This window comes from Anoplophora glabripennis, unplaced genomic scaffold (genome assembly GCF_000390285.2).
Source record: "Anoplophora glabripennis isolate ALB-LARVAE unplaced genomic scaffold, Agla_2.0 scaffold714, whole genome shotgun sequence".
NCBI lineage: Eukaryota > Metazoa > Arthropoda > Insecta > Coleoptera > Cerambycidae > Anoplophora > Anoplophora glabripennis.
The window spans coordinates 199646-227185 of NW_019416787.1; the positions used below are offsets into that span (position 1 = coordinate 199646).

At 31.3% G+C, this 27540-nt stretch overlaps 1 protein-coding gene across 1 annotated transcript; it reads left to right on the forward strand.

Moving 5' to 3' along the window:
* Nucleotides 1-1800: 1800 nt before the first annotated feature.
* LOC108914136 (dentin sialophosphoprotein-like) lies at nt 1801-27540 on the forward strand (the record flags this gene model as incomplete). The annotated part of the gene is made up of 5 exons (XM_018719861.1): nt 1801-1969; nt 19938-20009; nt 22664-22796; nt 23059-26062; nt 27477-27540. Coding segments are annotated over exons 1-5 (3294 nt in total), but the record flags the coding sequence as incomplete, so codon positions are not given.

Genomic DNA, 27540 nt, shown 5'->3' on the forward strand with positions numbered 1-27540 from the left:
TTCTCCACAACCTCTGATTGAATTGAATTGAATTTCTTTTACAAAAATGTCAAAACACTCATTGCCGTAGAAATTTTTTATTTTGTCGATGTTTTGCGCATAGTACCTTTAAAATACGAAATTTCTACGCTACTGAGTTTTTCCATTTTTCCATCAATTTAATATTCCTATAATTGTAGTTAAAATCTCTTTTTCACAAAAAACCTTTGACGTTTCAATTGAGATCGGAAAGGCTATAACAAATTTAACATTAAAACAGTTTTTTGGAGAATTTTGTGGATTAATTTTGCACAAATACAGCCAAATAATGACGCATTAAATTTAGAAATTCTATTTACAGCTTACTTTGCAAAAAATGCAATAAACGTCATATTGGAGAGACCTCCCCACCAATATTAGACTAGATATACACGAAGAAAACACTTAGGAAAATACTCATATAAATTCAATGGTTCGGATAAAATTCTAAAGAAAGAAAATACGTAAAAGATTTAAAATAAAATTAAAGCGATCTTTGTATTAAATGGTGAAAGATGTGCATCAAAGTACTCCGTGACTCTTCATTGACTGCAACTATTAAAAGAATAAGTAATTAATATTAGAATGAACATCATATATTTAAACTAAAATCTGGTCGCCGCCAGCTACAAAATTACCTTTCACTTTCTTAGATTTAGTTAGGAAACGTTGCCCTGCTGTTGTTGTTCTCGGGCTAGCCTCTGAGGCGGCGGATCCGCATTAGAACCCCTAAGCTCGTCCTGCCGTTCATTTCGGTTCTTGACTGATCCATTTGGCGCAAAAGTATATTCCATTACTTTTTCAATTTTACGTTAGTGGCAGGATATCCAAAACAAAAACCAGAAAAAAAATCAATGTATAAAATTCCTCTAAAACATATCGTTAAAGAAAATTAGGTACATTATTTCTGAGAACAATACATTTCTACGTGGATAAGCTTAAAATAATGGGTTCTCTTATAACATTGAACTAGAATTAAGTGCCTGCATTTAAATAATGAGAAGAACATTAAAAAAATAAACAGTGATTTGTCAGAGGATACCCCACACAAACACTCGAACTTGAATTAAGCGATGCATCCTTGTTTTTAATCCGACAGAAGTTTTTAGCAAACAAAAATATTTTATTTTAAAATCCGTCGCCTTAATTCCAATTTAAAGCGTTTGACCTCTAATAAAATTATCCACACATAATTTTTATGACAATTTTTAACGAAGTGTTTCGTTATTATATTACTGTTTGTACAGATCAGCTGAACATATGGCGCTCATTTAATCCAAACACAAATCTAAACCAATAAAATTAATTCAGCATTATTAAATGTATTTTCGAAATCGAACCCCGTTCTTTAAATAGTGCTATCGGCTATTGACGTATTTTTTCGACAGTGCTCGACTCGACGCTAAAGACGCTTAGCGCCGGTACCTTAAATCATTCGAACACGTTGTTAGTGGTTAGAATAATACAGTGAGTCCTTTTTGTTTAATTTCGGTGGTAAAATGTGAGAGAATATTACATGAAATATTACACTGTTCTTCTATTTTTGATTTAACTCCCTGTAACAAAAATAGTTTGTGTGTTGTGTATTTTGGGTATGCACTTTTAGGTTATTTAGAGTTGCACACAAAACAAACTGACTTTTTTCTCAGAATTGTCCGTCACTGCATGATTAACATATGAAAAACTATTTCAACGTTTAATGCAGACATCACTGCAGTCTCCACTTACGTTCATTGCTTAAATTAAATTGTAACTCATTCAGCTGGAGTTCATCCAGTTAAAAGGTACTAAAACTAATATTTCGTGTAATATCAATGATCACAAATGTCACTAGGTGAATTAGTGGTGGAACTTTGGATAGTTGAAGACATCAGTGATTAAGTGTGGGAAATAAGGAAGACATTGGAGGATACAAATCAAGTTTCGAATTATGAGCAACTACAGGAACTACGTAAGTTTCGTTTGACAAGACAACTCAAGATTTGTTCTCCTGAAATAACTTTAATGATAATCGTAAATTTGTTTTTCGTTCAGTGCTGGAACTGAGGTATATTTAGGTTTCCTTGTTCCTGGTCGAATTCGAAACAATACACTATAAAATGTATAAACTTCTCTTTCTCAAAGTATAAACTGTAGCTGCACGAAATATAAACATAAGAGACTGAGGAAGTAGTTTTATAGTCAAAATAGTAAAACGTATACTTTTAAAACTGAAACCAAAAATATCTAATTGACTAAGCAATTACCAGTATGGACTTGAAGCACCTGCGTAATTGTTTTCCTATTTCGAATTTAAAATCAGAAGTTAGTGAGTTATTTTAGTTTTTTCAATTACCTGTTAATATACTGTTTAATTTTTTCATGCTTTCCTAAAGATCTGTTACTATGAAATTGGTAGAAAACAACATCATTAATAGAGACATTTATATGTGGATATTGACAGATGTTCAGTTCCTGAAGTATATCTAATGAACATTATTTTAGTATATTAAAAAAATAGCAATGCTTAATAATCACAGTATGTCACGTTATAAAGTTTCTGATAACCCTTTCTGAATGCTTGTTTCTTCTTATTATTTATCTTAGCAGAAATCTTGCAAGGGACAAGTAATTGAGGAATAATTCATAGTTGTCGCATCCAAAGCAATTAATATTATATTGGATTAATTTGTAATAGTTTTTGATACTTTTTAAAATGTAGATTGAAATTAAAAATACTGAACATATTTCTAGAAATCAAATATTTTGATGGAATACTCTGACATATTCATATCTACTTGAAATAAATGTGCTTCTCATACCAACAATTATAAAATGTGTATTAACTGCACCATAAATTTCAATATTTGGATTAATTTAATGAGAATATTGCTTACTGTATGACACCATTCTAAATAGTATTTAAAACGACTTTTTTAACGATCAAGTAAAATAAATATGAATTAATAAACAGTTATATTTTTTAGCTCATCTCATTGTTTCATTGGTTTGTACATGTTTCAAGGAATTTTTAATGTGTAGAATTGAAATCATGTGGAGATGTCCAAAAATGATTCAGTGTATAAATATACAAATCAGATTATGACAAAGGACGGAATTATCAGATTTCACTTTATTCTCTATATGAATATGTAATTTTACATCAAAGCTATAGAAGCAGGTATTTTAAGACCTTTATTTAGACTCACAGCAGACTGTCTACACATATTTTCTCGTCTGTACAAAAGAGGCATACAAAACTAACATCCTTAGAAGTGAAATTTAATACATTGCCACTAATTTGACAAATGTTTCTGTTTTCTTCGTAAATCAGGTGTATCGGTCTTGGTAACTATTTTTGTACAGATTTCTATCGTAAGGGGAAATCTATGGTTGATTCAACTCTTCTTGAAACCATATAATAAACTAAAATCTTCATTTTACAATGCAATTTTTAAATTAGATTATTATATGTGATTGAATATTGAAAATACCTTTTGAGTATAAATCTTCGTAACTTCAAACTTTTTAAGCTAGTTCAATTTAATTTTATATATTTTCCTAAATTCTAATTATATTTATTAGGTGTTATTTATATAGGTAGGTACTTAAGGAAATAATTATATAGAGAAGATCGTAACTACTTAACAATAATCTAAAAAATATATTAAAAATAGTCTAACCATACGGATACTTTGGGGTTTATTTCTTATAGTTTGCATTCGAGGTATTTCTTATTCTTAATTACTGTTTTGGTGTCAAAAAATGGATGTCACATAGCCAATGTTTCCAATCCAAAATAGTATACATAATCTTTTTGAATCAGCATCTTGTGAGGATTTGTAGCAAGCAAAATTCGTCATATTTTTGTTGAGTAACAGGACAATTTGACGAAATTCAGGAAACTTGTCCATCATTTAAACTATTACCATCACATATTACAATATCGCCTTAAAAAAGGCTGAAATGAAACAAAAAAAAGATTTCAAAAATTTCGTTTTTATGTACAAATTTAATAAATTTCATCGATTGTCAATTGTCTCTGCATGTAGAACAAATAAAAATAACGCCCATCGAATTTCACAAAACTTTTATTATATACGAGGGACAGACGAAAACTGCAAATCGGCCCAAGAGTAAAGTACCCTTATTTTCAATCCTAGGGGAAAATGTTTTAAAGAAGAGCTATTTCCCTTTAAAAGATGAGCCAGAATATAAAGTTTCAGTTAATTATGATGAAAAAGCGATTCCTGACAATTTTGCAACTTTCTCTCGTACTATAATTCATCACTAAAGTGACGTTACGTTTATTTAGTACGTTTCTACAAGAAAAACATTATATAATTCCTTAAAACAAGTTGAATCAGGAAGAAAATAAGAACAGATTTGGTGCAAACTTTATTTTATGTCCAAGAATAATTTAAATGTTAACGCTAATTTAATGTTGTTCAAGAAGTATCGCCTATAATGTTTCACCTAGAAGTACGGTTGTCCGTAGTCATAGAGTTGATTGTTTTCTTTTGGCATTTCTTATTTGTTTTTTTTTGTATAACCTTTTAAAATAAATATTGTGTTAATATTTTTTGAACGAATGAACTGAAACTGTTAATTTAAGAATTTACATAGTTTTTATATATTTTTTGAACATAAAATGAAGTTGGCACCAAATTTGTTCTTATTTTCTACACCATTTGTTATAACGGCCGTATTATTTCGTGATTCAACAAGTTTTCAGGAATTATGTTTTTCTTGTAAAAGCGTACTAAAGAAACGTGACTTCAGTAATGGATGATTTCGCTAGAATTATGGTACGAGGGAAAGTAGCAAAAATGTGAGGAATTGCTTTTTCAACAGAACGAACTGAAACTTTATATTCGGGCTAATGTTTTAGAAAGAATTAAGTTTTCTTTATAACATTTTCTCCTAGGGTTGAAAATAAAAGTACTTTACTCTAGGGCCGATTTGCAGTTTTCGTCTGCCCCTTGTATATAACACACGTTTTATGAGGCTCGATGGGCGCTATTTTAATTTGACGACATGCAGAGACAACTGATAATCGAAGAACTTTTTGGATAGCGCTGTATATTAAAATGTCGAAAATTATCTCACGTACCTATGTAATTTGTCTGTCGTTCATTTGTCATTATCATTCACTACAACCGATAATTAAATATTTACATGTTACAGTAATGGAGAATGAAAATTATAACAAACTAGACATATAACAGTATACACATATTTCAGAAAACTTCTATCTATACAAAACATATAAACATAGCCAATTCTCATTTCCGAAATTCTGCGAAAATCATGTGCAAAGAATCACGACTTTTGTTTTAAGAGCATAAAAACATATGCCGATTTTTCAGCGTATCGACGCTTCCTACTTTATATGAGTTCACTGACTTGTCAACATAAATATATTTTTATAACCAGATGTTAAAATGACAAGAAATTTATAGAAGGGGTTTATGTAGAAAATGATAGTTGACTTTCCAGTTGCTTTTCTCAAAATAAATCACAACCGTACTGTTGAACATTAATTTATGTGAAATATTTGCGTATTACATACCTAGATTCCAATATACCCACCTAGATCGTGAAGATAAATTATGTACGAGTCGGCAATTTTTTAAAATTTTGAACTCAAATGTTTTTCAATACATTTATTTTTGCTACTGTTATTACTACTTTTAAAGCGTATTGAACGTTTACCGCGATTGGTTTATTTTAACTTACTGTTTGTATAAATAATAAACTTTGTAAAATATTTTGTTAGAATCAATGAAATAAGTTTGAAATTAGATAAGTACTTGTTTATCATTTCAAGACTTTTACTAACTAAAACATTTTTGTAACAGACCCATTGCACCTTACTACTAACTAGACTTTCGGTTGAAGAGAGAAAATTCGAATATATGAGAAGAAAAAAAGTATTTTTGTTGAAAACATAGATAGTTTGTAAGCAATATCGACACTCATATGACATTATGATGAAATATTTTACATATTGGACGATAGACAAGCAAATTCCATTTTAAAGTATCATTTCGTAACTAGGCATTAAATATTTTTGCACGATATTTTAACATATGTTTGGATCGTGTCACAATATAAGAACAACAAGAATTATATAAAAAATATACCTTGAAATTCAAAAATACCTAATTACCGAAATAACTTGAAGGTGGCAGCACGCAAATACTAGAAATATGCAAGGTCAAGTAAATTAACTAATTAACAGTTAATTCATTCACTAAAAACAAATTTTTTCTATACCTTTGAATATTACACACATACTTTGTTATAAATTCTCTAATAGGTACACATTTTGTATAGGAATTCAACTTTCTAAAGACAGGAAAAATTTGCACGTGAATTATTATAAACATTTGTTTTATGTTGTAAGGAGGTCCAGAGAAGTGATTTGTTCCATGAAATGATACCTACTATAGGAATAAAACCGATACCAGTTGGTTTAACGTCAATAAAAATTCAAATTACTTCCGTCAAAATAAATAATTTAAACATAATAAAGAAGTGGGTGAAAACACATTATGCTTACAGATCTTATTTAAGGTTAACTGAGTTTAAAGTCAAAATATTTTAATTTATAGTTTTACAAAGTGTAAAAGCGACGTCGCCATACACTTTAAGATCCGATTGCTCAGCACAATAAAAAAATTCTTCCTTAAAACTATTTTAGGAGCTCTAGGATTCTTTAATGATATGATGTGAAGTAAATTTTGTTTTATTTTTTAATTACTCAAACAATAAATTTCAAATGAGGTATTTACAGTGTTGTTTTCTTATAGCACTTACCAATATAATAAATTAAAATACAATTTATCTACGAACGGTAACGTTAAAATTAGACTGAATACGTTGAAATTAAATTAAAAATTTTTTATGTCGACGGGAAACTTCTTTTACAGATCTGGGTAGGCGATTTATAACCAAACTTTTTGTGACTCTTGACCTTTCTCGAAGAAAACACTGTTCATCCGTAAAGTCACGTCAAGGAAATTCTATCAATATCCACAAATGTAAACAAACCATTTGTTCAATTGTATTAATAAATTTAAGAATATAATTATACAGGGTTCAGTTAAAATATCTTCTAATATAGTGTGGATTTTATTTAAATTTTGTTATAAGTATAGCTTGGCCAAATTATCTTAGCTTAGCTTTATGGTTATTTTACGTTGTCCTGAAATTTGAATCTTCTAACTGCTTGTAACTCATTAGGGATAAAGGATAATAGAACCTTCTTGAATAGTCGCCTCAGGAAAATATATCAATGTAGGTACTGTTTTCCATTTCCTTTTGTTTTTTGTTTGTTTTATTAACAGAAGCTTTTAAATTTTGTCGCAACATCTTGAGATTAATATTTTTAGTCACAGGCAATTCATAGAAAGGAAAGTAAATCTTTGCTGTACATCAATATGTGATTATCAGTTCAGTGTAATACGTGTCGACTGCATATGAAGACATATATAATTCTCTTCATTTAAAATTGTTTCCTTATGGATACAAAAATTAGAATATCCATATATATTTCTGATTTTTTATAAATTTAGCGAAATATACTGAAATCTGGGTTGCTCTATTTTATTAAACAGATTTGAATTCATTTCCGTTATTAACCAACATCAACAACCGAAATCAATATTAGAGTGAGGTTAGGTGTTCTGATGGTTCGTATCCACAGAACCTAGCTCAAGAACAACAAGAGCAGGTTAAATATTACCAGCTAAGGCTAAGGACTGGCGGTGATCCTGTATATGTGCAACAGCATGACAACCCGAAAAATCATATTTTAAATATTAGCATGTGTTGTGAAATCATTAAAATCACTTTTAAATAATCGAAGTAGGTATTCTTGAATGGACAACTTTCACCAGGCACACGTGCGAAAGGTAATAAAGAGTAATAATAGAACTACCAGATCACACCTCCATAAATAATAAATCGTTTTTGAGAACGACGTGATAAAAGCTGGCCGTTTCTAGCAGGGTTGCTATTTCAGGAAGTCAGAATAAGTCTGGTGGCGCCAGAAAAAAATATAAAAAGAGGTACATGTAATGTTGTTTTAAGCCTCGTTAAGATTTTGCTAATTAGATATGTACTGTACCAAGTTTGTGTTAAATAAAACTTATGATAAAGAAACCAAATAAAAATTGTTAATGTTATTATTTTGTCTTTAAATGTATTACAAAATTGAGTTTCTTTAATTTTCTGGATATTCGAATTATTAATATGAGACAGACTAATGAAAAATTCATTGTTATTATATACATATTACGAGAAATAATTTAAAAATAAATTAATGAAGTCGTAAAACTAGTAAATCTGTAAAAATTATTGGTATTTCTAATTCACACTGATCTACAATGATTTATTCTTCAGGAAAACATAAGAATTTGAGTTCGTGTTTAGGTGTGCGTTATTTCAATAATTTTAATTTGCTTACAAAAGGAGTTATTTACTGATTTTTTTTGTTACTTGCTTTCGCTTCGGCTATACAAATTTGATTATTTATTTGAGTAAAGTTATGAAATATTTTGCCGTAAAAGAAAAGAAAATTAAATATAACATATTAAATTGAAACCTATTGAACAAAAAATCAGTCAAGTTGTATATATTCTTTTTCGTGTAATGAGAAGCTAGACATAAAATGAACAAATAAATATGTATGAACAATAACTGCTAATAACTGAAATATTGTAACACCTCACATGTTGAAAAATCGTGTTACCTAAAATTTAGTAGGTACATATATATTTGCGCTCATGGTAACGATTTAATTATTTTAAAAAGCCAGATGATGAATATTATTAGGAGCAATACAGCGCATTAAAAAATAAATTCGTATGTTGTTAACGCCTATTTTTTTATCAGGCAGTTGCCAACTATGCTTTCTATAAATAGTTCGAAAGATAATAAAATTTGTACTTAATATATCTATGTGTTTTGATCTCTCATTCTAGGCCCAGATGACTGTAAAAATAAATTATGGAATACTTATATCCGTATATTATACAGGGTGTCCCGTTCATAACTCAAAAAACTGGGAGAGCGAGTTGCTCTTGCAAAAATAGTGGGGGTTGATTTAACGTTTCTCTTATTAACGTTTCCTTCGTTAGATCATCGATGCAACGACATTAGAACACTCATCAGAAACTTGAAAATCCCACAGGCAATGAGCTCCTTCATTAACTGGAGAATGCTTGATGTGGTGGTCTATATTGACAGTTTATTGACAATAGAGACAGAAGAGATTTGTTGAAAGTATACTCACCACACGGAAAACAAATTCTATCTGGATCTATCTATCTGTCTACTGGATTCAGATAATCCTTGTGATGCCTTGTTGCATTAGCTACATTAGAGGACAACTCCAATGCATTGCGGTTGCTTGATAAGGACCGGTAGAAGCCCGCTTGTCTACTTCCATTCCTGCCCCTTCTGGATATTCGAGACCCTCTCGCGTAAGATTTGCTTCCGTTGAACCGTCCATTCTAGGTTTTTTATTCTGGGATCCTGCCCATAGGTCCCTCTGGATGAATATTGACTGAATTGAAAACCAATCAACATTCAACCAGAGCTCAAGCGCCAAGGCCACCATCTTCGCCATCTTGAGGAATAACCTATGTCATAGGCACACGGAAATGATATCACCGACTACAAATTGATGCCACTGGAAGACAAGATGTTGACTGTCAAATGAACCGGAAGGTAGAGATTCGTTGGCACCCAGTTCCTTTGAGAAAATGATGCTCTTGACCACCTTACCTATATTGACAGTCTATCGACAGTCAATGGGCAATTGATGATACTCCATAGCTTGGAAATCTGTACCTCAACGTTTCATACGCAGTCTCTTATGTCAAAAACTTTAAAAATTAGAATTCCGTTCATATCACACAAGTCCGATGAGTGACATTTCCAAAAAAAGCCAGAAAACCTGAAATATCGCGCATGTGAGGGTGATTTGTGGAAAACCCTTGCATTGGAATTTTTTCTAACCTTGAAATTAGTTTCAGAACATCAAAATACATAGGAAAAACCGGGTCTGATCTAAAAGACAAAAACTTTTTTGTCGCACTGTGAGATTGTTCAAATGTTTGACACCTTGTGTATATATGTATGTTACGAAGACTTTTAATTGTGAATTTTTAAGGGTGCTTTTCTTCTATTTCTTGTCACATATCTCGTCAAATAGCTATTAGGTGCAGTGACAGATATAACACGTTAACCCGAATTATTTAATCGACATCTAATCCTATTTTAAGCACCTTGATGTCCCGAAATCTAAATACCTGATGCATTTACTTTGACTCCGACGAACTTTTGCTTATTTATGTGATCCTAGCATACTTCTATTATAGACGAGTACAGGTTGTTACTCCTTCGTTATTTTAAGATGTTTCTCTGATGCTATTTTTAAATATCAATTTCAAAATACACATACAAATCTGCCTATTCAATTTTTATCCGTAATAAAGTGGGTGCGCGGAAGTAATTAGATCTAAATATTTTGGCGGTGCCGGACTAATTAAATTTTTTAATCACACACTAGATTGACCTATTTTCTGGATAAAGTAAATAAATGAAGTGTTCAAGAGCGACCCAGTTTTCTATTCCAGTTGTAGAAGTTGTGCTGGTTAACCAAAATATCATCCGACAGGAGTCATACGCTGGATTTTGTCCCAATTTTAGAATTTACGCAGGGGATAAGAAGTAATCACAATACAGGGTGTCCGACAGCATTTTCCATATGTGAAAAAAATATAAAATTAATATAATACATCTCACCGCGGGAATAGGTCAAGTGTTATTTTTTATAAAAGTAATTTTGCCTAACCATATATTTAAAACAGATTGAAGAAGTAGATAAATAGAAAACACAAAGTACCTACACGTATACCTTATGTTTGGGAGTTGGATATTTCGAGTTTTGTATCACGAGTACCTTGATTTTTTTAAATGGAACTTTGATAAATTTGTCTGTTTTATGATTTTTTTAAATTTATTTGTTTTAAAGATATATTAAGGTCTCTTTCCTATACTTAGCGAAACATTTGAGATTTCTCATATTTTTTGTAAACGCGTAAAACTTTTTGACGTATATTGCCGCTATTTACAATAAAAGCTAGTAAAATAATGTTTTGAATTAATATTTTCCACATTAGATGAAAAATAATTGGTTAGTTAGATTACCTGATTCAACAAAATCAGACTTTATCTTGCGAGGATTATTATAGAAATTAAAAGGAGCAATTTTTGCTGCTTTTCATTTTTAAATGTTTCAATATTATATTGAATGAATTTTTTTTATAATGTTCTATTGGTATTTTTACTGTTAATGGAACTGACAAAATTTAATTAAACAAATGGACTTTTATCATTATTTTTTGACAGTTTTTTTAATACAAGCTCATGTTTTACGTCTTGAGAAAGGAAATTAACAATTCCGAAAGATTGACAACAAACGCGGAGCCGTTAGCACTTTTGACCGCATTCCCAAATTATATCACTGGTTTTTCTTTATATACAGGATAGGCCATTAGTGTTAGAAAGTAAAATAACTTCCTTGTTACTCATAATACAGAAAATAAGTTTATATAAAAGTTACACAGAATCAAGAAACCTAAACTACAAAATTAATTTGGTACATACAGAGTGATGAGTAAAAACGAGACATGCCAAATATTACATTTTTTAAATGGAATACCCTTTATATTTTTAAACATATGGATTTACGAGAAAATTCTATATACGACAATATTTACAGTATCATTTTAGTGCGGGTTTGGCAAGTTATGTAAAAAATTCTTTGAATTTTGGAAAAAACACGACCTCGAAGAAGTTGTATTAACTTTCAACTACTAACACTTGGAGGAAAAATAATTGATAGAGTTATAGACAAATGTAGGCAAAGACTTATATATTACATTTTTTATAATACGATCATTTATAAAATTTTAAACTTGATTTTCTAAAATCTTTCAAATGTGTTTTATTATTCTATTTTATTCACATGTCAGTCCACTTCAACTTTTATTAAGCATGTTCTATATCTAAAATTGTTAGTTTTTAAGACATAGCAACATTTCTTAAAACACTTAATTTTTATTATTTTATAGAATACCACAGATTAATATTAACACAATGTGACCGTTTTTTCCAAAGCCATTTCGTGCGACCGAAAATAATAAAATAATAATAGATTTTTCCAGAAATGTTGTTATATCTTAAAAACTAACAACTTTAGGTGCAGAATATACTAAAAATGATCGTATTATAAAAAAATGCCCTGTATAAAATATCGATATTAGCTAATATATGAGTTTTTGCCTAACATTTGCCTATAACTATGTCAAATGTTTTTGCTTCAAGTCTTAGTAGTTGAAAGTTAATACAACTTCATCGAGGTCATCATTTTCTTTTCCAAAATTCGAAGAATTTTCTACATAACTTGGCAACCCCGCACTAAAATGTTAAATTGTTTATATTGACATATATAGAATTTTCTCAGAAATCCATAGTTTAAAAATATACAGGGTGTTCCATTTAAAAAATGTAATATTTGGTGAGTCCCGTTTTTACTCATCGCCCTGTGTATTTCAAATTAATTTTGTCCTTTAGGTTCTTTGATTCTGTACCAGTTTTATATAAACTTTTTTTCTGTATTATGAATAACAAGGGAGTGATTTTACTTTCCCACACTAATGGCCCATCCAGTACATAAAATTTAAAAGAATTTATTAAATGATATTCGTTGATATGAATAATTAAAAAGTATTAAATTAAATTGATATATTTTTTTGGTGATTTAAGAAAAAGTTGAATTCAGACTTAGATTTTAGGTAACACCATTAAATAGACAGAAAACATACGCTTATGTAATTTCCAGATTTCTCTGGCTTTGCTCCAAATCAATGGGCAATAGGCTGAATATCTGTTGCAATTTTGTAAATATTTTGTTCTAAATATCGTCACCTGGTTCTCTTGTTCAAAAAAGTTTCCAAGGACTTGTACAAATAAATATGAAATTCAAAAAATAGAAACGATGTTGCGATCAAATGGGAACATTCAGTAATGGTAAACAAAAACTTGAAAATTTGATTATGATCACAGTTATACAACTATAATTATTTTCAGAACTAGAGTTACAGAATAGTGAAATTTTACTTTAACGAGAATCTTTTTAAACAGTATATCATTGTCAAAAGCAAAGTATGATTTGTATATAGTACTTCAAATTTACTAATTTATGAATGAAAGGTAATTGATACAATTAAAAAAAAATAAAGTACAGATACAGCATTAGAAGCCGTGTGCAATTATATAAGCCCTTTTGAAGAAATTTTTAGTATTTAATTTAACTTATAGTTTAAAGTTGTAGGAGGTAGGAGATTATTAATTTTAATTATATGTTTTAAAATTAAAATTACAATTTTTAAATTTAAAACATATGAGTAAAGTGTCTATAACCTTTTTGGCAATTATTAATTTTGTAGTAGTCATACCATTGCCAAAATGATACAGAATTGTACTACAGGAATTAGGTAATTGATATTTATATTAATAATGTCGCTGTTAATAACGCAAATATGAGTAAAATTTTTTACACTATCATTGGATATATTTATTTTAATCCTAGTGTGTGTGATTTATATAATATTAAAACTGACAGAAGCTCTCAATGTTTTAACCTGCTTCAAATCAGTATTAATTTTTTTAATTGAATGTTATTGAAAATCATATATTTTATTCAGCTATTTGTTTAATCTACACTATCCTATACTTAATTAAACTATTAAAAGTATGCGATGAATCAATAATTACATAATTTAATGCAACCTTGGGTTGTCCAGTACAAGAACTATAAGGCGCGTTCAAAAATAGGTACTTCTAGTGCGACCATCTATTGGCAATTACAGGCGTTGGAAATGTACCTCATTCAGTGATACACTGTGAAAATTTCATGACATTTGGACGAATAGAAGCGGTGCTATTGCGTCCGAAGTAACAGTATGTTTGTGTCATCGGTATATAAGTGAGCATCGTACATAGGACTAACACTTAGTTTTGTTTTAATTTTTTTAACTCTTGTTTATCCCGTGGCAGAGTTAATGAGTGGTAAACCCTGTTTCAAAACAGTCGTGAGAACATAAATGAAGAGCAACATAACATGTTGGTCAACCAAATTCCGTGATCACTCCAGATTCCATCAAAACTACGCGTGAATTCCGCAAAGATCAGTCAAAATATTCATTGAAATTCATGGAATTGGAATCGAGCATTTCGAAAACATCAGTTTATCGTATTTTGGCAGAACATTTGGGCTACCAAAAAGTGTGTGCAATGTTTGTTCCGCACAAGTTGACTGACGACCAAAATTGCTCAGAATTCAACATTGGAAGGACATCATCAAGAAGGCCAAACAGGACAAAAACTTCCTTTACAACATTCTGGCCGACTAGTGATGAAACGTGGTGTATGCTCCTGGAACCAAACACCGTTGAATGGATCGAGCCAGACGAGCCAAAACCCAAACAATTTAGGGATATTAAAGTCCCCCAAGACGATAACTATTTCGTTATTAAAAAAATCAAGCTGCTCCAAACATTCACAAAATGATTAAAAAATGTCAATAGGCACAGAAGGTGGACTATAAATCACTGATATATAAGCGATTTTGTCGAAAAATGAACATTTACATACAAGAAAATCAATTAATGGAAAACTGTTATCAAGGAGAGATGTAGCAATAATATCACAAAGCATAACATTCTTGACAGCGAATAATACACCCCCCCCCCCTCCAAGTTTATCTACAAGTTTAAGGTTTCGGTCTTTACGATAAACCCTATAAGAATCCGGAAACAATTCAGTACTAGACACATCTTCGCGCAAATTAGTTTCACTAAGAGCTATCACGTCATATTCTTCAGTAGATACTGCTGATGAAAAAATATCCATTTTACAATCAGTATTAAGATCACGGATGTTTTGATAATAGCAATGCAAATTATTTTGGTAACTGCTGAGAGTAATTAGTATTTTTAGTAGGTAACCATTTGTGGAATTCCATGGATACCTACATGTAATTGCTAGATGCTATTCACCATTGCATTATCAGTACGATATTTTAATTGTTCCTCCAGATTTCTATATTTATCACGTTGCCGTTGTAGCGGGGTAAGATTTATAAAAATTTTACGATCTCGCTTTATCTTAGATCAGTTTTTTAGAAAATATTGTATGAATACATGACAATTTCATTATTAGGTAAAGTCACTTTTAAAGCGCGAATACCATTTTTGTTCTTTGTTCATGTTGATTTGCTTTGACGATTCCAACGGCATTGTCCACAAAAAGTTCGTTCCACCGGGCCAAACCGTTAATGCACAATTCTATCTTGGCTTTTTAAGGCGTTTGATGCATCGTATTTCTCGTATTTGAATTTCGCGTGAAAGGAAGTTGACGTTTGTTGTACAATAACGCGCCATCTCATCGGTCGACACTTCTGATCGATTTTTTTTTACTAAAAATCGCATTTCAACTGTCAACCACTCCCCGTATTTGCCTGATTTTGCACCGTGAGACTTTTACCTCTCCGGAAAAATGCATTTGTCGATGAAAGGAGAGTGTTTTGTGTACGTAGAAGCCATCAAAAAGGCTTGTACTGGCATCCTGAAGAACATCCTTGCCGACGATCTAAAACACTCATTGGACATGCTTTTACGAGTAGACCATGCGAATCATTGTACTATTTTGAATAAAATAAATCGGTTTTGCCAAATAAACTATTGTTCTTTAAAGAGAATGGGATAACATTGAAGATTAGATAAATACTTTCTGAGATTAATAAATCCCGTTACATTTTAATCAAACCTCGGAAGGTAGTTAAGTAATATACTTTTTTCTGTAATAAATATCCTGAAATAACAAAAGGGTGAAAGCATGATTCTTTTAACTTCACAATTTGAAGTTGACATGCTGTTGAATATTTAAAAGGAAAGGTGCTAAAAAGCTTTAATATATATTTTGCTCCAGCTTTTATTTTTACGTACGTTTATCTGCTGATTGTGAGCCGAGGTTTAAAAAATGTCAATAAAAGTCGTGTATTTTTAACACAACTTGGCAGATTTACAGATCTATTCAATGTCGGTTAGTAGGTAAAAATTTACAGTGCCAAATTACTAAATTAATGGACGTAAATTTTTAATTTTCAACTCCCCCATTATTTCGACTCTTAATTAGCATGATAGGCATCACTCTAAAACTCTACCGTCTGTCTTCGGAATGCGCCTAGCTAGAAAGTGGAAAAAAAGAACAAATTTAAAGGAACGTGAAATATAATATGAAAAAAGGAGCATTCCCGTAAGAAGTTAATCAATAACCGAAGCACCTATTTCTGGAAGTGAGTAGTTTATAAAATAGTCAACGCCTGTTGACAATACTCAACTAATCCCTGCACTTCAGTTATTTAAAGACGCTTCGAAGTACCGAAGCAACTTTTAGTCTGCGCTTCCCATGCAGTGTCACACCACCATTATGTAGAATATGAGACACCTTTGACTAATGCTGGACGGCATTCCCCAGTATTTCTATTGGCAACTTCCTGTCTGTTATCGTATCCGGTTCTTATTTCGGATCGCTGCTATAAATGGCTTAATGGGATTTGTAATCCGATTAAATATATTCATTAAAATTCATCTTTGAACGTTTTAAGTAAATGACATTCGGCGTATACTCGCATCCTCTCATGTGAAAAGTAAAAAAGGTCTATACAGGGTGTTTCAGTTCAAGTGAGTCGAACTTTAACCACAAATAGAACTCAATAAATAATTCAGGATTGCCTTATAAAGCAACGGTCTAAGTCTCACCGTTTTCACTGTACAGGGCCGTATTGGTCGGTTGTTAAAATCATGTTATTTACGAAATCTTTGATATGCTTATAACAAATTGATTCAAATTTGGTGTGTTGTGTGTACATTTACACATATGGATAATTTACTGCAAAATTTACAAAATTTTGTAGGTCAGTGGCGTAGGAATGGGTAGTAAAGCGGGATTTTTTTACCCCAACTTCTACGCCAATATCCTTATAATCATTTGGAATTCATTTTTAGATTCCGTGGATAATTCTACATAAAAAAGGTATACTTGTTGAAAATCGGTATAGTGTATCGTTTTGCCGAAAATCTCAGTTGAATGGGAGACCGTTCTTCTGATAAGACTTGAAATATTCATCCATTTTTTTACAGACACTAACTAATATTTCACATCTTAAGAATAAAATAAATGACAGTTCCTGATGACAGATAAGTCAATTATTACTTAGTTGTTTTAAAATTAATATCTAGGTGTAATTTTTTAAAGAAATTATATGTTTGAAACAAAAATTTTAAATTTTTTTTATAATTGCTTGGTTTCAGTTGATGTCAATATCCGAATTTTTGTAAAAGACATGCACTTTCGAGCGAAACTTTGCAATTTTAAGTTTAATGTATCTACAAATGACGAAAACGATGAATGGAAAATTTAATTTCAACAAGTGATGCTTAATTAAGCAGCAATATTAAGTTTTTAGTAGACCACCATACATCCTTTCACGGATGCTAAACTTTGTTAACTTGAAATAGTAGATCATGAGGCATTTTGTCAGCAAAAATGTATGTTTTATTTAAAATACATATAGTACTATAATTAACAAAATATATTTGTATTAAATTTCATGGCAAAACTTCAATTTAAGACTTTGTTTTAGAAATCTGGATATTTTCATTCGGTTTAAGGATTTTCATCTTGAACTATCTATCTGCCTATCAATTTCTCCATCAATATAAAAACGATTTGTTGTACCTCCAGATATCGAGTGACATTTGGCAGAGCGTTCACTAGACTTGTTATTTGTTGATGTTGATTAGATTTCTTAATTTTTTCAGGAAATTGCTAGGAGCAAATTTGTATTTGTATTCTTTTCTGGTACTTATCATCGGTGATTTTTGTTCTATTTTATCATCTTTGCAGTCTTTTTGTTCACATGTGATGGTAGTTTTTTATTTCAAATTCGTTTTGCAACATCGTTTTCTCAAAATGACTTTGTCCTTATTTATTTACTGTATATCACTGTGTTGAATAACTTGATATACTAAATAATATATCAGGACAGGAAAAATAAAAAAATCATCACATTAACTGCAGCATACACAAAGTAATAAATTTAAATTTCGTTAGTCTATAATCGTATTTAATTTTTGTAACGTTTACCTAAAATAATTTTATTATATAACGGCAACGAAAATATGTTTCCCAGCTATTTTAAATTTCGAGTGGTCATTTTTGAAACTAGTGGATTTTCCACCAATTCACCTTTTGTAGACAACTTTTTTATTTAAATAAATCCTACATACCACAAAAAATTATAATAGTAGTTGTTTTTATAAAGAATTATAAGTAATTAAATCTACTAAATCACATTAGGAATTTATCTATCTGTTAAAAGTTATCTTAAGATACTATGCAACTTATTAAGAGCTTATTCTTTATGTAGAATGTATTTTCTGCCTAATTTCATAAGGTTTAACATTGTATTGAATACCACTAGTATGTGATATGTGACAAATTTTATGAGAAAGCGTCACTACTTCCTACACTGACACTTTGACTTTGATGGGAGCAAACATAAATTGTCAACAGATAAACTTTTGGCAACATTTTCTTTGAAATAGGCCAAACTGTGACCAATAAAAACAATTTTTGCCATTTAAAATATTTGAGTTGTTTAAATTTTCAAATGCGTACATCCCAGAAATAGATAAAATACAATGTAATATTAATTATCTTTAACTCTGTAAATGTTTAATTACTTTAACTACTGCTAGTACTTTAATTCCTTCAAATAGGTATAGTTTAGTAATTTCAAATTTGGTATAAAACTATTTTTTTTTGTAGATTTTCAAATAGGTATGGAATAAAACTGTTTTTATTGCATTAAGGTAATTAAAGTACATCAAAGACGGTTTATTTCTGTTGGGATTTGGAATTAAAAAACACAATTAAATGCAATCATATTTCCTACAAGAAATTCCAAATTAAAAACAATTCGATTTATTCATGAACAAAATGTTTTGAAGACCATGTAACCACATACCTACTAAAACAATGTATTTTTCTCAGTTCACATTTTAGGGAGTTTTACAGCCAATTTATAATCTTTTTACCACTATTTGACATCATGAAGGGTGAAACTAACTATTATTTTTAGATTTAAAAGTTTATTTGATGTCAGTAAAACAAATCTGGCATGCATTTGCAGTAAGCTATTTCACACATGGGTACAGGACCGACTTGAGGAATTTTTTTAAATCACTGCAAAAATGTCACTATACAAACAGGCTAAATTATGTTTTCTAGCAAAAATATGTTCAAAAAATTACTGAAAATTTGGACAAAATCATAGAAATGTACTAATTAATATACATTACCGATACCGAATAAACAACAGAACTTCGCTATCAGATTCTAATTCTAATTCTAAACGAATACTTCGTTATCCTTATGCTCCTATATAAATTCTTTAGGCATTTTTCATTCACAATCAGTATTATTATTAATTAATGTTGATGTTATATTTTTCCGGTACATTTACCACTTATAATTATTTATTTGTTCCAATTAAAGTTAGACATTAGACTATGTTGGTCGCACATGCCGGCCCTGATTTAATTTAAATTAATCCAGTAGTTGGGTTCTGGCAGCTCACCAAAATATAATAAAAAGTAATTCCCGACTGTAACTTAAGTTGTAGCCTTGCCCGATGAACTAATTGGTATTTAATTCTTTCTAAAATAAGTTTTGCTAAAGGTCGGCATACAATTACCGCATTACTAGAATTACTCACCGTAAAAATTACTTTCCAGGCACCATGGAATAAGACCAGCACAAGTAGTTACTCCAGCGGCATCAAAAAGGAATCCCCAGGAATACCAAAGGTAAGATACATCGTCAATTTCAGCTGGACGTGCTTCAGTATTAAAATTATATGTTCCTCTAAAATTACTTTCCTGCTTTCCATAAATAATAATTGGTTTCATTGCAAATAAATAAAATAATATGTTGTTGACAATTTCTAATTTCCAATGTACACTATTAATAAAAATTTATTATATTTATTTTATATTTGGGCCAATGCTTGAAGACTTTATATGTTTTTTCAATTGCATCAATGTACATACACAAAAATCAAATAAAATCAGATTTTATGGGACCACAGTAAACTATTTTTGTATGTTTAGCTTCTTATACGATTCCTATACAGGTTCGGAAAGTCCCCATGGTACATCTGCCGTTACGTGAGAGCGATAAAGTAAGTCATAGAAATCCGTGCGATAGACAAGGATGGTTACATTGAAGACGTTTCATAATCTGAATAGTTACTCAAACTTTTAACCCGAAACGGGTGGTGATTATTCAGATTATTAAACGTCTTCACTATAGCCATCCTTGTCTATCGTACGGATTTCTTTACTTTGTCGCTCTCATGTAAAGGCAGATGGACCATGTGGATTTTCCAACCCTGTATACATGTAAGATGTAACAGTGTATTTTGAATACCCTTTAAATGATTTTTACATGCAACAGGTATGTTATACTTTCATCTTTCATTTGTTCATAAAACAAGAATGTCAAGAACTCAGGTGATTTTTTTTCTTTTATTTATGAGCAAAGTTAAAACATATATTGTTTGGATAAAGACTTATTTTTAGTTTAACCTATTTATTTTAATTTTCTGTGATAGTCCGAAAAATATATCCAGAAAGTTTATTTTAACGACATTTTAATATTAATTACAAGAAATAATGTTTGCAATTATCTAATTATTTATCGAAATTTCCCTAACGATGAAGCAACTGAAAACACGGCGGAGTGATTCTCTACCAAAACGTGAGAAGGTCCCATTGGACTTAGCATCTGTATTAAGGGTTGCCTAATTTACAGGCTAAAGCATAATTATTGCATATCATATGTTATATGACATACAACATAACATACATACACTTTTCAATTTCTACTGGAAAATATGTTATAAAATGAGTTTTTATATACAGTTCGATCTTGACTTTCAAGCTTTAGTACTAACCCTAGCGTAGATGCATGCAGATAACATTAATTTTTTACCCTTGAGGAATTGTTAAATGTCAAAGTATCTCCGTGTTCATAATATAGGTAGTATCACTAATAAGAAAAATGTATCCATGTGGTTAACGTCATTATTTTTTACGTACATATATGCAGACCAATGTCCATGATAACATTTTCATTGTTAGTAATGAGTTTTCTGAAGGAGTACGTTTTTGAGATATTATTGATGATTCAGCTGAATGTAGCAAAGCCTGAAGGTAAAATTTTTTAAGTAATAAATTATTGCAACCTATTTATTTTCAAGGAATTTGACATCAAAAACTTTTTAGAAAATTTTTTACAATTTGAGTAACAAAGTAAAAGTAACGCTTATACATTTGCTAAATCAAATGAAACATATTTTAGTGCCTAGACACAAGCATAGGCATTTTTTAGATCAGATTTAATTGAAGGAACCGTGCCAAATTATAAAAAAGATCTAATCAGCAGTGACATTTTATTAATAGTGATCAGTATAATGCCAAGTAAGGCCTCCGAAGTTTGTGTCCCCGTACAAAAAGTGTAATTTGAGATAACAGCCTTATTTTGACATGTTCATAGCCTATGTGGTGAGTAAAAGGAAAATAATAAACACTGTGATACTGGTTATTTAGATAGAGTAAATTAAAATTAAGTGTTGAAATTTCTCTAACTATATTCAGTATAAAACAAGAAAATTAGGTAGTTATCTTTATAAATTCCGAATTTAGACAAACACATTTGTTAGTACAAACATAAACACATACGCGTTTTATTTAAAACAGGCGTCAATTCGTGCAGCTCGTATGACAAAATAAAGACGTATTTTATGTAAACACGAGACTGAAAACACTTTTAAGTGCATTTATGTTGACAGGACAATTTTTCCTTTCCTTCCATTAAAATGATCATTATCTTAAAATAGACTTGTGCAGCCATTGTTGTATAAGTAGAAATTTCCTTCTTGATTTAAGTTTTAATTAAATCATCTTCCAATTAACTGTAACATAGATATTTTTAGCATTGTTTCATTTATGTATTTACTGTATAGGTATGTATCTATGACTGTGTTGGCAAGAACTTACCAGCTGCTGAATCCAAATTTGGTGATAAAAATCTTTATTTAAAAATATACCTACCGACTGTATGACAATAACTTTTAGTTAATAGCAGCTAGATCTTATAAACAGATAAAAATAAAATACTTAACGCAACTTTTGAAAAGATATACAGAAGTAGAGAAGAAGTAACAAGAGCAACAGTGTCAAGTATCAGAAAACATGGTAATGAAATAGATTGAAAGATTATTTTGTCTAAAATTCGATTATGTTTTATTCATTCGTCTAGCCTCTCTGATCAGCTATCTTACTACTTCATAACTTTAAAGATTTTACACATTTGAGAAATCTAAATACGTATGAACATATTACATTATTCTTTCAATAATTTTGTCAAAAATTAACTAATTATAATGCATTTATTTCAGTACGACTTAACATTTGGAAGAAATCGAACTGATGTTAGCAAAAAGGCAGATGATGATAAAGGCACATCCAGAATTGCTACAAGATATGGCAGCTCCTATAGTGCGGGCTACCAACGTGACAGTAGTGTACCAGGTAAGGTATAACGCTACTCAATTGATGACTTTTTGTTTGTCTTAAAAACATATAAAGTTAACACAAACATTATCCGAATAAAAACTTATAGTTTAATCTATTTAAAGTTATAAAAATGTTCTTCTGTATTAAACAGAAGAGATATGAATTACGGGTTGCCTACGTTGTTAATTTAATGTTAGAATACTTTCATTTGGATCTCTTAATTTATGCATTAATTGTTCCGTTTTTCAATTTACACAATGTGCGATTTCATTTTCAGGATATTCTGGAAGAATCGAATCCTCCAGGATAAAACCAGTTCTGGACAAAAAAGATACGAGTCATCCCCCTGTAACTTATAGACCCATTGGTCGCACCGGATCAAGATCTAGAGACCCTAGCCCAGTAGATAAATCGGAAAAAAGTTCCTCTTCTTCTTCCAGTTATAGTTATAATAGATTGTATCCAAGACCATACCAAGGTTCAGCCAGCCGCGAAAAATCAGATTCCAGTCCGGCTACTACCATACCTAAATACACCGGTAGAACCTCTATTGGGAGAGATGAAATTCCAAGGTATACTGGTAGGTCCTCAACTTCCAAAGATGATTCTTTATCTGCGAGGTATGGTAGGAATTCATCTAGAGAAGATCTTTCGTCAGGATCACAGAAATATATCAACAGTAGGTTTTTACCTAAAAATGCCGTTGAGAAAAGCTATACCGCTCACACAAGACCTTCAAATATAAGAACAAATGAAACAAGTAGAAAAAATAGGGAACTTTTAAGTGTTCTACATGCTCAACAAGAACAAGAGAGACTGAGTAGATCTTCTAGTAGATGTTCATCTGTAACTCCAGACGAAACAGTTTCCTCTTTGCATACTGAGAGTAAGTCACAATCACCTCCAAAACAAGTAGAGATGGAAACTATAACAGTTATAACAAGAGCAACGTCTCCATCACCTGTAACGACACAAAACAACAGTTATCTGCGAAGTAGGAGAATTGAAATAGCAAAGTACGTAGAGAAACAAATTACAAGACCAAAGACCAGAACCCACACTATGGTAGACAAGGAAATGCAGTCAGACAGATTGGATGATACCACAAGAACATCTAGGTTTGCTGGAGCTTCAAGGATATCAACTTCGCCTTGGTCATCGATTTTAGATATGAAATTTTCTAGTCCAAATAGTAAACAAAAGACTTTAAATAAATCGGAAAATTCCGGTCAGGAAGAAGAGAAACAAAAGGAAATTTGTGATAGTCCAAAAAATGTATCCAGAAACAATTCGTCAAAAAGCTTAAGCCCGTCCTCCACTAAATCAGAAAAGAAGGATATAAAAAAATCGTCACCGTCTCCTCCTAAATCAAAAATTGTTCCCCCAAAACAAATACCCAATGATAAAAAACAACTTCCTCCGCAAATTCCGAAATGTGAGAATACAAATAAATCAAATTCGTTACATTCCTTACAAACTACTAACAAAGACTTTCGTAAATCGGTACTAAATATGAATCCAGACGGAAAATCAAAAAAGAAATTAGGCAGGCGCAGTAACTCAGCGAGTTCCGCCGAATCCGATGCGGCAGATCCTGATGCGACGGATGTATCGGAAAATCTAACTAGTTGTAAATCATATCACACTTCGTCTTCTAAACTACCTCAAAAGGTTTCTTCTGATAAATCACTTCAAAGGAATAGTAGATCTCCCAGTTCCGACGCCAGTACCTCATGCCATACAAGTAGCAGTGACGATGATTTAAAAACTAAACATGAGAAAATTAAAAGAAAAAGTGCTGCTTCATCAAGAACTTCGATAGTAGTATCTTCCGCTGACGAATTCTCTTCAGATAAATCTCCCAAACCTCCACAAAGTCCAAGACCGAAAATAGACGGCATGAAATCCGAAGCTGAAGCAAAATCATTTTTAATGAGAGCTTTGGCACCAGTAACAAATCTATTTAAAGTCAAACATCACGGATCAGAGGAAAAGGTGAACTGGATGGATCCTAACTCTGAAAGTAACAATGAAGTAAGTAAAAATTCTCTGTCTGATGATGTTCAAAATTTACACTCGTTTGGGACTCAGAATACACAATCTGTTGGACTAAAACCTACCGGAACTGGATTAATACCAGCCAAGATAATTATACATCGAGTTGAATCTACCGAGAAACCTTGGTGGTTAGATGAAAAATCTGGAAATTCGGAGCAGTCGTCACTGCAGGATGATAATCCAAACAAGCCTTCCTTAAAACATGTTGATTCTGGGGAAGTTTGTTGGTGGAATCAAGAATTAGACGATAAATCTGAAATTTCGCGACAAGATCAGAGCAGTTCCCCGAAACAGACCTCAAAGCAAGAAAACAGCACAATTAAACCTCTCTTACGGCGTGTTGAATCTGGAGAAATTGCTTGGTGGAATCAAATGTCAGATGAGAAATCTTCAGGACAAGACCTTTCTAGGTCTCCCAAGCAAATGTCGCATCAAGAAAATCTAAAGAAGCCTTTAATCAAACATGTCGAATCTGGTGAAATACCTTGGTGGTTGGACGAGAATGCTGAAATTCCAGAAGGAGTTCAGACATATCCTAACTGGGTTAGAGAGGATGGCACAACTGAAGACGGAAGGATAATTTACAAAATAAGAAAGAATGATTCGGGAGATACATCATGGTGGCTTAGTAACAGCGATAAGACAGACTCAAACCAAACTAAGCCGTCGAATATAATGGATTCCGAATATTTGGACAAACACAAAATAAGGCACATAGATTCAGGAGAAAGGTCGTGGTGGCTAAACAGTTCCGAGAATATATCCGAAATGGTTCAAGCTACAGAAGGATCTAACCAAAATCAGGCCAAATACGCAATACGCCATCAAGACTCTAATGAAAAGGCTTGGTGGTTGCAACAGAACACCTCAGAGCAAAACAGGGATTCCGAATATGAATTTGACCAGGAACAAGTGCCTCTTGGCGACAGAGCTAGCCCAGAAGGTTTGGAAATGCCCAAGGAGGATGAACACCGTCTGAGTCCTTATGATAACGTACGGACTAATCAGAGAGCCAAGAGACCTTCGCAGTTATCGTTTTTTATTTCAAAGCATACTAATATAGATGATATTCTTGGGGGTTCCACGCAAATATGGAGTCCGCTGATGGATAGGCTATATGGATATGAGGGTGGTCGAAACGAAGAATGCACAGAAATTGACGCGGCGCAGGTGATCATACACGAGGGCACACCACAACGGACAGTCAACCAGGCCAACATACTGTAAGTTTATATATTTATCTCTGTATTACTTACATCTAATAGTAGGTCAATTAAAAATATCTCCTGAAAGTTATATTTAACTAGTATGATACAGGAGAAAGGGACAAATAAAACATATACTTGTGAGCACAGTAATGTTTACGTCAGGTACTGGGAATGAGGAAATAAGTTATAAAATAAATGACAATTTTTCCCTGCTATATACTTTACTAACTTATTGTGTTATTATTATTTAATTATTTTTCTGCGACAGGGTAGACAGCGGATTAGTGGTGACAGTTTAATTAATAAACAAAATCAAAATTATGTTGTGAAATTCTCTAGAAAATAATAATATAGCTAAATATTTTACGCTGATTTTTAATAGGTGACGTAGTTGAGAATGCACAACTTATCGCAGGACGATACTGTCTATTATAAAACTTATACATTATACCATTAAGTTAGGCGAGCTATAAAATTAGGGATAATATAGCGGATTCATTGAGCATAAATTTTGTTATTAGCATCTTGTTTTATCTTTTGACAGAAAGGGTGGGTAAGCCACTAATGCCTGATAAGAAAAATGCATTTTTTTAAAGATTGGCTCATCAAAAGCCCATAGTGTTATACCTCGTTGGAAAGATCTTTTCATGCTTTATCTCGTTGTGAATGCGTCATTTACCTCAATATGGAAGCACAAAAAATTGATGAATATAGTATAAGTTTGAAATTTATAACGAAAGTGTTGTTTATTTAATGGCGCTATTTACCCAAGTTTAGGTTGTTTCACGTTTTCTTAAAAAAGTGAAATTGCAGGATAAAACTTTTTATAGGTTAGTTTGAAGAGCATAAAAATAGCTACATTTTTCCATCAAAAAGGGTTCGGTATCTTTAGTTAGTTATTCGCAAATTAGTGAGAAAAAAATAAATATGTAATAAAAAATTTAACTGTGTTCATGTAGCGGCCGAACTTGAAAACTATTTCCAGCGATTTCTCTTTGTCGATTTATAAATAAAAAAAATCGCGAAGCTCTAGGGCCTATAATTTCTTTAATATCGTACCTCGCCGACTTTAGTGGGACACCCTGTATAGAAATTTTTTAAATGTTTATTAGATACTTTTATTGAGCCTAGAATAAGTGCTAGGAATTTACTGCTAAGAAAAGTTTCACACACAGTTTTACTCATATTTTAGTAGAATTTACAAATTAATTCATGAAGCGAACAAATTTCAACAAACAAAAAAATTTGCCTGCTATTTATTATCTAATAGTAATTAATTCTTTGTTTAACATTTATTGATATACGAAAATCGTAATCCTTCATTTGATGTATTAAAATAACTGTGTATCATTATTAAAATTTATATTCATATTGTCTACAGTATGCTAACATTACTTTGCCATTAATTGCTGAAATATTTGGTTTACAGGAACAAGGCAGGTTTTCCAAAACCATCTGCTCATACAAAGGTGAGTAATGTGTGGTTTTTCTAT